Raw genomic sequence first — 16,593 nt, forward strand, 5'->3', positions numbered from 1 at the left:
GTCAGCCGGCTGTCCATGCTGAGATAGTCAGCGCTCATGGCTGAGAGATATGACATGCGATCGTCATGAACGTCAAGGTCCCCTCCGTCCCCTCCAGCTAAAAGAGACACATGATGGATCTTGTGTACAGAGAGGAGTGAAAACAAACAAAACACAAAAACAAAACAGAACGAAAGCTGTAGAGCACCACCGAAGAATGATGAACAGTAAAAGCACAGAAAACCAGGAGGAATGACTATCATGACTTGTAGAAAAGGAAAGCATGCATTAGTAGGTTTAACTGTAAAGAAAAAAATTCAGGAATACTGGGAAAGATAAAGTGGGAAAATGTGAATGAAGGAGTCTTAAAGTAAAGAGATGCTGTAAAATGTTGCATTAAAGTCAACATGAACTCAAAATTGATTTTTTTTAATGCACATGCCCGATACTAACGTACTGTACATGATTCATCACGTTGATGTTGTAGATAAATTTGTTCTATCTGTCATTATAATATTCTTATTCATATAAGATGAAAACAAAGGTTGTTTTTTTTTTTACTACTACTACTACTACCGTATTTCTCAGACCTATAAGTCACACCTGAGTATAAGCTGCATCAGTTCAAAAATACATCATGATGAGGAAAAAAACATAAGTCGCACTGGACTATAAGTCGGCATTTATTTAGAACCAAGAACCAAGAGAAAAACATTACCGTTTACAGCCGCAACGAGGGCGCTCTATGTTCGTCAATGTAGGCTTCAGGAGGCACTGAAGCAGCATAGAGCGCCCTCTCACGGCTGGAGACGGTAATGTTTTCTATTGGTTCATTCTCTTGGTTCATGTCAAATGATTTTGATAAATAAGTCGCACCTGACTATAAGTCGCAGGACCAGCCAAACTATGAAAAAAAGTGCGACTTATCGTCCAGAAAATACGGTACTACTACTCTAAGCTATAATTTCTAGATTTTTTCCATTCCATTTTTCCATTTCCAAAAAACTTCCTCTATTTTATCATATATTGACACTATTATGTAATGTTAATATGTAAATACATAATATTATAATATTTGTGTATTATTCATGTATTTATTATTATGACTATAAGCTGTATTTTAATATATATTTTAATATATCCGTTTTCAAAATCTTGAAAATGTAAAACAATGCTGCATCTCAATCTTTTATCCAGTGTGACATACAATTACGTCTTGTATTAATTCTTTCTAAAAATCCTGTCAAACGTGCACAAACCGACAGTCACCACCATAAGCTACTACTAAATATTGTAGAAACATAATTTTCTGTAGAGTTGCTTTGTAACGATTTGTATTGTAAAATGCGCTATACAAATAAACTTGAATTTAATTGAATTGGGGTATACAGCGACCAGCTTTCATTTTTCCTCATTTTAGATTCGGTTTGGTTCAGAAAAACATTAGATGCCAGAAGTAAAACGGTTTGTAAACAGTGTTTCATGTTGACTTTAACAGAGTGAATAGAAGGTGGTGGAGAACTATATCGTCCGTTGTTTTTACCTTCCCCTCTGAGACCCACACAGCTTGGGTCTGCTGGTCTCGAATGGTCTCCTTCAAACTGCCGTACCAGGCATCATTAGCCGAGTTCAGATCAATAACAGCTATCAGATCGATGGGGGAGGGACAGAGAGAGAGATTTGGGTCAACTGTTCTCTAGGTTCAATTTGACCTATTTATCTCACAGGGTTTCCATCAGCTGCTGTAATCACTCAGAGATTTTCGAATTGGAATCTGTGTCAAAGTCAGTTTATATTGATACGTGTCAATTACGATATACAATAGCTTCCCTTTACTGCACTTCCCCACAATTCAGTTTATAAGCATTTCAATTAACAGAATCATTTTATAATCTATTTTTTAATCCACCCAAGCAAAACATGCTTCTGTAATGCTAGGATCTTTGATTAGAATGAGAGAACAATCAAATAATGTGAATTTAGACTTTAATGATCCAGAACAATATAGGGTTGAGAAGATAGTGACTGATTTGTTCAAGAGGTGTCTGGACCCCCAGGACTGACCGGTAAACAGGTGTGAGCAGGTTTTCCTGAGCTTCAGAGCCTGGTCGTAGAGTTTGCGGGCACTGCGGTTAGAGCTGGGGATGATCCTCTGTCTCATCGCCTTCACCCCATGTTTGCTGTCCGGGCTGAAGAGGATGACTATGGGGTACCACTGCGTGTAGTTTAGGGTGTCCACTGCTTTAGGGGTGACGTCCAGGAGAGCATGCTTGTCCTGTATCAATTACAGAATTGGTCACTGTTTAATACTGGTAAAATGTACAAACATTTATGTCAAACAAAAGAATGCAATGCGTTTTGATTATTAATTTGTGTGCATACACAATTACCTGTTCAATGATCTGTCTAATAGTGTTGAGACGAACCACCCCAGAGGATTTCTCTGATCCCGCATCTTTGGGTTCTGTTTCTGATGTGCCATTGAACAGAAACAGTAAGTATAATCAAACCAATAATAAGAATACTTACTAAACATGTACAATGCAATACAAAAGACAAATGTTTTTTATGCCTCTATTGATATGCATTCATTTTTGAACATGGAAAAGCAGGTATGCAAGAATATGCATTAAATTAATTTTTTTTTTTTTTGTATATCGAAAAGATATTTTTATATATAATATCAGCTATTTTTTACATTATAAATTATAGAATTATTCATAACGATTGACCCCCCTCAAAAACAAAAATCCTCCATATAAATGTATAAATAGAATTTTATAAAATACCTTTTATATCATTTTTTTAATATAAATGCATTTTTAGGATTAATTATTATTATTATTATAATCATTTTGAAAATGTAAAAAATGTGCCCCATCTCTACTTGATGTTTTATATTTAAATGTATTTATTTAGCAGACCTTTTTTGTACGGCAAAAACATTAACTTGGCTGTCTGAAACTCTCATTCACATGACTACGAGTTTAAAATATGCAAACTATAATTAATATATGGTTACATTATATACTTCTAAAATATTCATGTAAAATTTGTTTTTTAATATTTTTATAAAATGAATAGCATGACATTATATTGTCTTAGATTAATTACAGAGTGTGAGCATCCCTTCAGCCTTTATTGGTGATATGGCAGAGACAGCAGCATCAACTCACTGGCAATTACAAACTCGTCTGGAAGCTCCATGGCCAGTTTTTCACTGGCAGCATCAGCGATTGGTCCAAACAGCACAACCGGCCTTCGGAATCCCGCTATGAGAGAAGACAAGGCTTACAATCAGGATTTCACAGCAGAGGTAATCTGTTTAAGCCTGACTAAATTACAAAATGGTTTATATTAACGGTAATAAATGCTCTTTTAGCTATGTAAAAAGGGTTTAAAGAAGAGTCAGAGGAGTCCTGAATAATGATTCAAAACAGCCTTTTTCAAATTCCTGACTGTGGTTTGTGTCACATAAATCATGATGATTTTATTAGCAATTTTTTTCGTGAACAGTGTGTAGGGAGCAATCTCTCTCTGTGATGATGAGCCCATTTTTCAAACGTATGAAAAATTTCTCAGCTCTTTGTTTGGGTATGCAGAGACTCTTATTAGCAGTATTAGGCCGGTCTGCTCAGAGATGTGACTAATGTTGTGTGCAAGCAGCCATCGCATTATTAAAACTGTTTATTGTGTAAATGATACAGATACCATGATAAGTAAATTACAAAGTTTGCCATCTATTGCATCAGTTTGGGATGTATAAACCTTATAGATTATTTTTCTGGTTGCTTTCTGATTACACACACACACACATGTTGGTATTGGTGGTTTATTGGTGGTGCATTTTATACCGCGCTACACCAATCCTACACATAAACCTTCCCTTTACAGAACACTCTGTGCACTTTTAGATAACCCCCACACAACACATAATTTACTATGGTTTTTTAAAGCCTTTTGAATTACGGGGACACATGCAGTGTCCTTATAAACACCTTCATATTGTAATACCTCTGTCATACCCATGTCATTATACAAATATATGTCTCCATGAACCACCCAAACCAGTGCGCGCAAACACACACACACACACACACAGACACACACACAGACACACACACACACACACACTACCAGTCAAAGGTTTGGAATAATAAAGACTTTTTAATGTTGTCAAATTTATTATCTTGTTATTTTATTATCAAATTATTTTCTTATTGTTAGAATTGAAAGCTGTTTTAGCTATAATATTTAAATTGTGGTCCATAACCTTTCAAAAGTTTGCAGTAAGCTTTACAAACTGTATTTGAACAAGGACACTTAATTTACATGGATCATAGGAGACAGTGAAGGCATTTATTTTTTAAATAAATGTTCTTTATAATTTTTCGTTCATCAAAGAATCCTGAAAAACACGATTTCCACAAAAAAATATTATTAAGCAGCAAAAACATTTTCAACATTGATAATAATTAGAGCCATGACTAATAACTGTGTGCCAATAATAAGCTCCAAATCATCATATTAAAATGATTTCTGCAGCATCATGTGACACTGAAGACTGGAGTAATGATGCTGAAAATTCAGCTTTGCCATAATTATAAACTATACATTATAAAATATATTCAAATAAAAAAATTACTTTAAACCGTAATGTTTCACAGTATTCATTTTTTTATCAAATAAATGCTATTGTTAGCATAAAAGACTTTCAAAATCATCTTTATTATTACAAACATCTGATCTGATTTAATATAGAAAAATACATAATTTTTGTGTATTTAAAAGAACAAATGTGTGATATGTTAAACTCAACTCCCCTAAAATGTAATAATAAATGACTAATATTTAACACCATTCGGTTAATTCACAGTATCTTTTTTGCGCTTCGTAACTGTTCATAATCTTGATGCATGCAGCCTATAATGAGAAAACCACACGTAACTGCTGAATAACCTTTAAAGTACAGCCTGTAGTGTACCCACCCACCTTCTCTCAGCACCACCCTCTCATAGGCAGGGAAGCGGGTGGAGACGGCCGCAGAACTTTCCTCTCGGCTCTTCCGCACATCTTTCTTCTTGGCCGCCCTCTGACCACGTAGCCTCCAGAAGTCGGCCCTGTCACTCCCTGAGCCCTTATGTGTGTTCTGGACGTTTGCCATCTGCTCGGCTCTGATCAGCACAGGAGCAGGGGTCATGCAGCAGCAGGGTTATGCAAAGAAAGCGATAGATCATTATAGAGCATAGACGCAGAGTCCGCTTGCTCTCCAATATAAACACTAATTCATATTCTATTTGATGTTTGCGCTGTTTCTGAATTAAAGGCTTAAATACTGTTTATCTTTTGATCTCATGCAAAAATTGTCCGCCCCCTCTCTGTTCTCACCTGCTCTTACTGGGAATGATGCCCTTCTCCAGCAGCTTGTTGTCTTTGCCCATGCGGATGGCCAGCCAGTTTCCCAGCTTGCCGTCATATAAGGTGTCCACCACCTTGAAGATCTCTCCCCGGGAGAAGGCGAGACAGTGAGGCAGCTCCTTCTCATACTCGAAATGAGTTCGGATGAAAAATGAGTCCCCTCGACCGGACACCAAGATGTCTTCATAAACTAGGACACATAACAGAAACATAAGCTCCCAAACATGTCTCGGGATTAAATGGGAGAGCACGATGCAAGCAATGCCAGTGTTTTGTCAATGTGGTCAACTCAAAATGCATTTCACTTTTGTGTGCAATATGCATCTCAGAAGGCTGAGACTGAGATGTGAAACAAGACAAAAATTAATAGTGCTATTATAATAAAATTTTTTTTAAAAATTAAATAATGCTTTAAATAAGAATTAAAAAAAACAATAATAAAATAACAGGTAAATAAATAAAATCATAAAATAAATATAAAATACAAATAAATAAAATGCATAATTACAATGAAATAATCTAAAGGGACTGTAAAGTAATAATAATTAAAAAAAGAAGTAATATAATACAAATAAACAGATGAAATAAAACAATAGGTAGACAAGAATAAAACATATATAAAAATAAATATATTAAATATAATAAAACTCAAAAGGTTTTTGTAAATGCAAAAATAGATCAAAATAAACATAATCAAATAAATAGTTAAAATAACATAAATATACCAATAAATAAAATACATAATTACAATTAAAAATACATTATAATAAAAAATATGTCAAATCTTCAAAAGATTATAAAAACCAAATAAAAAGAAACATAATAAATATATTTGTACAAATATTTATATATAATATTGATTAATTGCTGCAAGTGATTTTCCATCTATTAAACTTTTAAATAGTTGTATTACTTTATTATGTATTTTAGATGTCAATTTTAAATAGGAGACATAAAAATGTAATTCATTACTCGAATTCAATAATATGATGCACGTTTTCCATGGTTGCTTTATTTGATCATTTGCGAAGTGCTAAAACTTTCAATGAATAGACAACTTCCGTCCTATATGACTTAGGATTCACAGTGTCAAGGATAAAAGTTTCAGCAGTCAGATTTCCTGCAGCGGTGCCGTCACCCTCGTGATTAAAGCTCTGACACCACATCTGTCTCGGCTCAGACCAAATGAGCTTCAACCCCTGACAGCGCCAGACCTCGCTTTCCCACGAGACACCCACACGAGAAATAGAGATGAAGACAGGGAGAGAGAGAGTGATAGAGGGATGGCATGACAGCAGAAAAGAGGGATAGAACAGAGAGAGTCGTGTCAGTGCTGACGTCCCGCCGTCTTGTGCTGGGGTTAGGAACTTGTTTTTGGTTTCTGGACTCCAAATCCAATAGCCTTCGACTTATCAGGATTTAACCAATTAACATCAGCATGGGGTTTTCATGTGAGGCATTTAGTTCTGCACATAACAGGCAAGAGAAAGCAAAGCTCACGAACATGAAAACTGGATTTTAGCATGTTTGCGCATGTGAGCACATGACCACACTTGACACGGCAGTCCCTGGAACAGCCAAAACTGGCTACGACTGGTTTTGTAGTGATGAGCAAGAAGCCGAGGCCTCTCGACAGGCTCTGTGTGTACAGGGGGAGGGGAAGAGCGAAGACACAGCGCTTCCGGGCCCATTCACACATACACTGATGTAGTATTGGTCGCTAGCTCTCCCACTGGATGCTATAATGTAGGCCTTTACAAATAGGAACCAAATATATATTTTGAGACTCATTTATACTGTGTGAGAAATCATAGTGGGATATGACCACTTGTTTAAAATTGTCAATGTAGATTGTACTAAATTCATTATTATTATTATTAGTCGTATTATTATTATTAAAAAAAAAAATTAAGAAATAAATAGTTTAAAACATTATGTAATTATAAACAAAAACAAATAAATAAAGTATAAATAATACAAAGCAATATATTGTAAACAAATAAAAAATTAAAAAGAAAAAAAGAACAAATACATACATAGTAAATAAATTAATCTGTTATTATAATTAAAATGTGTTGTAAACAAATGAACAGTAAATAAATAGATAAAAATCAATAAAAGTAATATGTAATTATAATAAAAAGATACACAAATTTAAAAAGTATATAAATAAATCATTATATAAAAACATTATTATGTAATATAATAAAAACAAATGTATTTGTTATTGGTTGTATACAAATAAACAATAAATAGATAAAAAGTAATAAATGGATATATAATACAATAAATAAAATATGCAATTATAATTCTAAAAATGAACAGACACATAATAAATGAATATGTATTTATAATAAAAAAGATGTTGTAAACAAATAAATCGATAAAAATCAATTGATAGAAAATAAATAAATAAAAAAGGTCATTATAATAAAACAACAGGTATTGTAAAAATACACAGATTAAAAAATTTATAAATAAATGATTATGCAATATAATAAAACAAAAGGTGTTGTAAAAAATAAATAAATAGATAAGTAATACAAGGATAATAAAAAAAATGTAATTATAATGAAAACAAAAGATGTTGTAAATAACATAGTATAAACAAACAAACAAATAAATAAATAATTCAGTGTTTTTGTGTGTCCTGAAGTGAAGCGAGGGGCAGTTTTGTGTGTTTAATGTGTGGGGGGGTGAGTTTGGCTCATGTTCTCTTGCCCTCACCCTCAGTTTTATTCTGTGCCAAAATGGTCACGACCTCACCCCGAGGGATCTCCAGCAGGAACAGTACGGCCTCCTCTCGCACAATTCCCCGAAAGTCAACATTATTCACCTTTAGGGAAAGAAAGATAACAAACAAATACAGTTGAAAAGGAAATGTGGCAAATGCAAATCAAATTCAAAGCATTTTCTCTCCTCATAAAGGGGCCATTACATGGAAAACTGTACTTATATGTTGACGTAATGTTGACTTAAAGCTCCCTCCCTCTCCAGTCCACCCATGCTATTTCTGAAAACTATGAAGACTACATAATAAGCATAATAAGGTTACATAATCGTAAGAGTGGTCATTTACATACAGAAGATTTAAAGATACAGTAACAAAAACAGCTTGTTTTTGTTATAAAGCCAAAAACAAGTGACCCAACATGATCAGAACAAGAACATTATGAAATCATTCAGCTAAAGTCCACAGAGCAGATTTTGTACCAGATTTGTACCTTCACAATCTGATCCCCGACACGGAGACCTTCTTCTTCAGCCGGACTGCCATCCTGAACTCCTGCTATGAATATTCCCACATCATTCCCTCCAGCCAACCTCAAGCCAACACTCTCTCCTTTCTGAAAGCTCACCATCACGGTGCTGGGCCTTAAAAAGAGAGGCAGAGAGTTAGGGATTTGCTAACATCTTATCTGTAAAACTGTGACATCACTTCATGACAACACCAATCATGAAAATGACATTATAGGTCTTAAAAAAAAAAAAAAAAAAAAAAAATATATATATATATATATATATATATATATATATATATATATATATATATATATATATATATATATATATATATATATATATATACCATTGCTTATTGTGTGCATATAAATATAGAATAAATTTGAAATTAAATATTGAATTCAAATAAATCCATTTAAATAGGATCATATATCTGTGAATTTTGATAAGTGAATTTATCAGACATAAAATATTATTTTTTATTAGCTTAGCTTGAAATGGTATTTTGAATTAGATTATATTTTCACAGTTTCAAGTTTTAAAATTTAATTGTAGGTTTTTTTTTTTGGTTTTTTTTGCCATGTGTTTTTGTGCTTTTTAAATTATTATTTCTTAAGTATATCTTTGATTTATTAGTTTTAACTTATTTATTTTAATACTTAAACTACATTAAAGAAAATACTATAATAAAATAAGTTTATTTTAATATTTCAGTTTATATATAGTAATATATAGTTTCAGTTTATTTTTACTATAATAATCCTGGATGATACAGTGCTAATTATTAACAATTAAGTCATACTTCAATTGCTGATAATTTTGTCTAATAAAAAGGTTAATTTCAGAAAATATTATTTTCCAAAATGCAACAAACCCACTTAAAAAATTATTCCCATATAATATATTTGGAGAAAAACAGACTTAAAAAATAGATTTTTTTTCCATTCCATTTCTATTTATCCTTTCCAGATGCTCCAAAAGCCATATGCATGGTCATGGCTTGTGATTTTTCAGCAGGGTTTCCCTGCTCTCCTGCTGAAAGCCGCTCTCTCCTCCTGTGCTCAGGTAAAAACACACTGGAGCTCTGGTCTTTAAGCAAAGCGGCTCTGTAAGCAAGAGCAGGACACAAAAATAACCTCTCCCAGTGGATACGAGCAGCAGCAGACTGCTTCTACCTCATGAATATGGAGGAGCTGACGGAGAGGATGATTAAGAGAGAGAGAGAAAGAGTGGGATTGCAGAGGTATCCAGCCCGTCTGTGAGGCTGTGATGCAGATGACCCTCCGCCTCTCTTCCTCTATGTCTATTTCATTTCCTGTGCACTCATCCTTTAGTGAGAGAGTTTAAACAGACAGTTCACCACCAAGTTTTGTTCGGAACAGATCAACCACTGAAACATGAGGGTCAGCAAATAATTATTTTTTAGGTAAACTATTTGTTTAAAAAAACTGTGTGTAATGAGCTCTGTCTCCAGATTGTAACTCAGCCCTCAGTGAGTCCTCAGGTTTAGTTAGTGAATAAGATCATGTGTGAGGAGGGCTGAACCTGCAGGATATTAACAGCATCCACTCACCCATAAATGGCCTCGTCCTCTGGGCTCGGTCGGAGCAGGATTTTAGGCGTTGTCTTTACTGCTGCTGCATATTGAATAAAAACATTATCTGACATTAGTTTCATTCTGAAACAACTGAAAGTATAATTAAATTTTGTAATTTTTTAAAGAAATTCTGCCTTGTGGACAGCTTGCTGACTAGGGCTGTGCAATCAATCGAAATCAAAATCACGATTTGAGACGTTGCGATTTGTTAATCGCAAAAGACTGCGATGTGGACGTGATATTACTCTGTTCCAGAGTAATGGTCTTACTAACCAATAGAGTGAGGGCACCTCCGTTCTCCCCAATCAGCTCTGGTCTAGCCAACTGTATAAACGCCCACCATTAAAAAACGAGTGAAAGACAGAGTGGGATTATGGCGTCTACAGGGTCAGATCAATAGTTAGGCAAATTAAAACTAAAGAAGAACGTTATGTAACTGCAGGTGCTGTGTCACAATGCATATCAAGAGCATTCCTTATTGCATGTTCGCTATTCCCATTTCAGAAGACCGCACACACAGCCTGTGTCTGAATGCTTCTCATACTCGCTCCTCTCTTCCCCACGTGGCACGAATCCCGCATCACGGACGAGCAGTTCATAGCACTCGGTTATATTCTCGCTTGACCCTGCACCGCAAATCTCCACGAGCACATCTGACAGTATGGACGAGGCTTGACGCACGAGTGTGGCTCCTGGTTTAAAACGAATGTAAATTGAGTCTAACTGCTTGTTAATTTCACTTGGATGAAATGAAACATTCAGCACATTTTCCACTTGTTCTTAAAATCCCAAATACAATGGAACATATGTAATACTTTAATAACTGACTAAATAAATAAATAAATTTTTATTTATATAAAAAATAAATATTTCCAGTGAAATTCAGAAATTAAGTTAATTCTGTAAAAGTAGTTTAACCATTATAATCTTTTCTGCTGAAAAAATTATTTCAGGGTTATAATGGGAATTGTACTGGTTTTGATGTAAACTATAATGGTGTCTATTTGATGGATTCTATTGGTGGGATGTAATATGGCAGATGGCAACCAAAGAACAACAGTAATTACTATTGGAAAAATGCCAAAAAAAAAGGAATTTTGTAATGGTTTAATGAAAACTGTAATATATTTATTTTTCCCAGCAGGGTAATAATACTCATACTGTACTGCACATTATTGACAATATTGAGCTGAAGCATGACTTTGCAAACCATTTAAAACCATAAATAAAATTGCAATCGCAATATCTGTTAAAAAAAAAAAAAAATGACAATTACATATTTTCCCCATAACGCACAGCCCTACTGCTGACATATAGTGCTGTTGTGCCACGGGCGACCTGAGTTCAAATCCCTTCCTGTCACCTCTACACTGTCCTATAATAATAAAAGGCAAAAATGCCAAAAAATAAAATATAAAAATAATTATATATACATTGTTTTATTCAGCAAGGATGCATTAAATTGATCAAAAGCAACAGTAAATAACATTTATGTGACAAAAGAAAATGTATCAGTTTCAACAAAAATAAAATAAAATAAAATAAAAAGATTAGCAGCACAACTGTTTTTAACATTGATAAAAATAAATGTTTTCTGGGCAGAAAATGAGTTCTGAAGGATCATGTGACACTGAATGTGACATCAAATAAATGAAATCAACTTCTTTCTGTTTGAATTAGTCAGCAAAGCTTTTTACTCTCATTTTGTGCTTGACATTGCATTGCCATTGCCAATCCTCTGCTGCTTTATCAATAAACCAGAGGTTTGGGTCTTTATCTAATATCAAACTAAATGGTATACAGAATTTTGTTCTTACGTGGTGGTTCTTCTTCCTGTGGTTCTACTCTCTCCTCCTGGGCTGGAAGTGGCTCCTCTGGAGTTTTGTAAGGAGAGGATGAAACAGCGGTCTTTGCCGATCTACTTTGAGGATCCTCCCTGAAAATACAACAACATTGTACTTCTAACACAGTTTCTAACTGAGAATATACATTTGAAAACCAGAAAATGCTTGATATCTATACAAATCATTGGTTTCCAGACACTGGACCAAACTAACTTTCATTACACGGACAAAACACACTTTTGGGTAGACAACTGAATTATTATTTTTGGTGAACTAACCATTTAAATGTCCAAAGACTTTTTGGATACATTGTATTACTATTATTATGTGTCAAACATATCAGGAGCTGATCTTCATGCGGTCCTCACCTGGCGTTCTCTCGTGCTACATCATTGGAAGAGTGTGAGGAGAGGTCAGACTGGCGTGACCTTTGGTCATCTTGAGGCGAGTAGGAATGGTACGACTCCATCTCAGAAATATCTGAAAGAAACAAAAGTCTACAATGAGAAGCAATGGACTTTCCTTCAACTCCTAGGACAAGAAAGAGACGAGGCCCAGGAGAGACAGAATTAAATGGACCCACAACCACAGAAAACAGACCACCGTGTAACTGTCGACTTGGTGTTAATTGGCCAAGATCTGCCCCGTTATAACTTACTCACTTCTTCTTATACTGTATATACTATGGTTTTATTTGTCCACAGCATATCCATGCCTTTTTTTTTTTTTTTACCAAACACACAACACAAATCATGGAGATTTGCAATGCCTATGTGACTCAAATGCCCAGAATTTCATAAAGCTGTCGTGGAGAGACTAATAGCAGCGTTATACAGAGGCAGAAGGTGTGTCGGACAGCTTTGATTAATCTTTAGGAACAGAACACCCTGAGAGAGGCAGAGAAAAAGGACAGATAGAAATAACATCTATAGAAACTGTCTTGGAAAGCAGAGATGTGTGCAAAAGCAGCTAATGCTTGATTACATCGACACTATACTGATACTTAAAGGAATAGTTCACCATTAGCCTCATGTCATTCCAAACCTGACTTTTTTCTTCAGTGAAACATAAAACTGGATGGATCTGAAGACTTTACCGATTAATTCTTAAACCAAAAATCATTAGAGTCAGTCAAACAGCTGAGAACCTAATCGGTCTGATTTGTGAACAAATCATGCAGTCGGATTTTTAAACTCTTCATTTTAAACGAATTGGTTCAAAAGAATGACTTACTCTTGAAACAGACATTCTCAAGTTCAATTCAGTGAATCAATGACTCAATTTCAGCATTTCTTGAGTTAGCAGCTCATCTACATTTACTACTTTTATTATGCTTTTGTATCATATCCTATGTCTGCATATAATTTTTGCTACACAAAAGAGAGTATCACAGGTTTTGTAATAACATGAGGGCAAACTATTCCTTTAATTTCCCATTCTAGAGCTCTACTTTATCCAGGATAGTTGGGAATTATTTGATTACAAGTAAAACCAACAAGAAGCAGAGCAAGGAAAATGAAGTATCTCCCTGAAAGAGTAAGCAGGACAGAAGTAGTGACGGCCGGGAAGAAAAAAAAAAAAAAGAGTTACTGTGTGCTCTGCTGGTGACCTAAGTGCATGTCCAGTGCATGGCTGCTGGTGGGCGGAACCCCACGACTGTCCTCCAAATCTACAACACACTCCAACCATAACAGAGCAAAAGAACAATGCCGCCCACCTGCTTCAGAGCTTGGGGGGCTTAATGCTCAGAGCTAACAGAGTACACAGACAACTATGCTCACAGCACTGTCTGCAGATAAACTAAATTTAGTTCACAAAATTGGTTTAAAGATGTCCAAATTTAGTTCTTAGCAATGCATATTACTAATCAAAAACTAAGTTATTATATATTGTAAAGTAGGAAATTTATAAAAAAATATCTTCATGATTTTTGGCATAATAGAAAAATGTATAATTTTAACCCATACCATGTGTTTTTGGCTATTGCTACAAATATATCCATGCTACTTAAGGCTGGTTTTGTCACACATATATTTCTGAGCATGTCATGAAACAGTGGCATTAAGTGTCTTGATATCCTAATATCAAGAAGCTCGTAAGTCCTGTAAAGAAGATTCATCATCACTTCAGTGTGTAACTGTAATGTTTGCTTTTCTAAAATGATCCCAAGAAAGATTTTTCTCGTTGCTAAATTCATTTAAAAGAAAAATCAAAAGCAGCATCCCAATATACAGTATATTAATAATTTATTCAGATGACGAAATTTGATCTGTTTCTCTAACGGTTTACTTAACGGCATTTCATTTGAATTAGGCTATCATTCAGATTATTTATGGATTATTAGGGTGCATGTACATGTAGTGTCTGAGGAGTATCAGGGAGGAGCAGGGAGCTGGTGTTTTCCAGGCTGTGGGGGAGAGAGGTGTGTTTCCATCTGTTGGGTGGGGATGAAATTACAGTCTGTCTCTTAAGAGGGGGAGAGACAAACCACAGAGAAGAGACAGCTGTGTGTACATTCCCTGAATACAACCCAAAACAGCATGGCCAGCACCTCTGCTTCAGCTATACAACCACCATCACTGATGTAGTTCACAGAGCTACTGTGACAACACACACACAAGCAACATAACGAAGAGATTGACAGAGAGTGCAACACACACACAAACACAGATGAAATTTATATATATATATATATATATATATATATATATATATATATATATATATATATATATATATATATATATATATATATATATATATATATATATATTAGTGCTGTCAAAATTAGCGCGTTAACGCATTCGATTAATTTGAAATATTTAACGCGTTAAAAAAAAATAACGCAATTAACGCGGTTGCAGTTTTTTTTTATTTCCAATTGTGGCCTATGTGTGTTCAACGTGCAAAGAAATATGGATAAGACCAAGGAAGGACTTTTAGACGGAAAGTTTCAGTATAAAACTGCCGGATTACTCTTCAGTCTGCCACAAGAAACATTACTCTTTATTGAGTCTGCCACAAGAAACAGCAACATTAAAATCATGAACTCAAATGTCATTGTTTAAAAAAAAAAAAAAACAATGACTGTAACAGTGCGTAAATCAGACCTTTCTGTAACGCTAAGTATTTTTTAATGTTTATCAGACAATAAATACTCAAGATTATGCTTTAGTATAACTCACAACGAGTTTCACACACCTTCTCCGGCCACGTTGAGTTGTTGACACTTAACAGTGGGAAAAGCGACACATGCGCTATTCACTTGTATTACTTAAGGGTGAATGGGTAATGTAGTTTCTGCTCTGGGTGGGATGAATTAGGAAGCTTGCATTGTGAAGGGCGCTCTGAAAATCGGCAGTGCAGGTAAAAGATTAAAACCTCTATTAAAACAGATGTCCAAATGAGCGTACCGGTACGCTACAAGCACGTTCTGGGCGCACGGAGAGGTGGCAGTACGCTCAAGAGCTATATTTGGAAGTGGCGGTACTGAGTACCTGTGCGTACCGGCCCACTTAAAGCACTGGCAATGACTATACTTTGGAATTTTTTTGCAGTCCACTTAGAATTCAACATGGAAATCATTTTTGTTTTTTATTGGCATTGATTGTTTTGAAATTCAAATGGTACTTACATGCCTGTGTTTTTATTTCTGTAATAAATATGGCTTTCAAGCCAACAGTTAATTTGGAGGATATTGATGGTTTATTGCAGGTATGTTGTTTACATGAGAAAATCTGTGTTACAAGTTAAACAAAAATTCCAATAAACAATCATATTTTGAATTTAAATAGTTTCTTTGTCTTGAGTTTACATTAATTATTGACATTTTACATTTACATATCCAAAAAGTTTCAGTCTTTTAATTGCGATTAATCGCGATTAATCGCGATTAATTTTAAAAAATTGTGCGATTAATTAGTTAATTTTTTTTAATCGATTGACAGCACTAATATATATATATATAAAATTTCACCCAGCCCCTCTTGCCTTTTCCATCTGTGTGTGTGTGTGTGTGTGTGTGTGTGTGTGTGTGTATGTATATGTATATATATATATATATATATATATATATATATATATATATATATATATATATATATATATATATATATATATATATATCATCTGATATCTCAATATTTGTGTATTTGGTTTAATTTTAACCTTTCTCCCCAGAGAAATAACATTAAAAGAAAAAAAAAATACATAAAATGAATGTTTTATGAAAAATATTTTTGTAGAAAATGTACACACACAATAAAACAGTTACATAATATTTTTACATTACATAAATATAAAACTAAATTCACCATATACATAAATACTAAGATAACGTTATACTTACGAAATACTTTGATTATATTATATTTAATATATAAAATATATAGAAATATATAGATTTTCATCAAGTCAAATATTATTAGTTATTAAAAGCATTATTTTAAAAAAATTACTTTTATAATAATATTGATATATATTGTGAATAATTCTTATTTTGCTTTGATATTA

The 16,593-nt window shown here is 34.1% G+C and overlaps 1 protein-coding gene across 1 annotated transcript in view; it reads right to left on the reverse strand.

The window, feature by feature from the left end:
* Nucleotides 1–6: 6 nt before the first annotated feature.
* LOC113076073 (tight junction protein ZO-2-like) overlaps nucleotides 7–16,593 on the reverse strand; it is a gene marked incomplete at its 3' end in the record, with an annotated part of 34,669 nt that continues 18,082 nt past the window's right edge. Inside the window, 13 exon segments of the mRNA XM_026248741.1 lie at nucleotides 7–82; nucleotides 85–97; nucleotides 1,523–1,623; nucleotides 2,044–2,254; nucleotides 2,370–2,449; nucleotides 3,156–3,251; nucleotides 4,972–5,153; nucleotides 5,368–5,587; nucleotides 8,125–8,233; nucleotides 8,622–8,772; nucleotides 10,214–10,277; nucleotides 12,055–12,173; nucleotides 12,450–12,561. Coding sequence (XP_026104526.1) covers nucleotides 7–82; nucleotides 85–97; nucleotides 1,523–1,623; nucleotides 2,044–2,254; nucleotides 2,370–2,449; nucleotides 3,156–3,251; nucleotides 4,972–5,153; nucleotides 5,368–5,587; nucleotides 8,125–8,233; nucleotides 8,622–8,772; nucleotides 10,214–10,277; nucleotides 12,055–12,173; nucleotides 12,450–12,561 — 1,534 coding nt within the window.

The sequence above is a fragment of the Carassius auratus genome, unplaced genomic scaffold (genome assembly GCF_003368295.1).
Source record: "Carassius auratus strain Wakin unplaced genomic scaffold, ASM336829v1 scaf_tig00018563, whole genome shotgun sequence".
Lineage (NCBI taxonomy): Eukaryota > Metazoa > Chordata > Actinopteri > Cypriniformes > Cyprinidae > Carassius > Carassius auratus.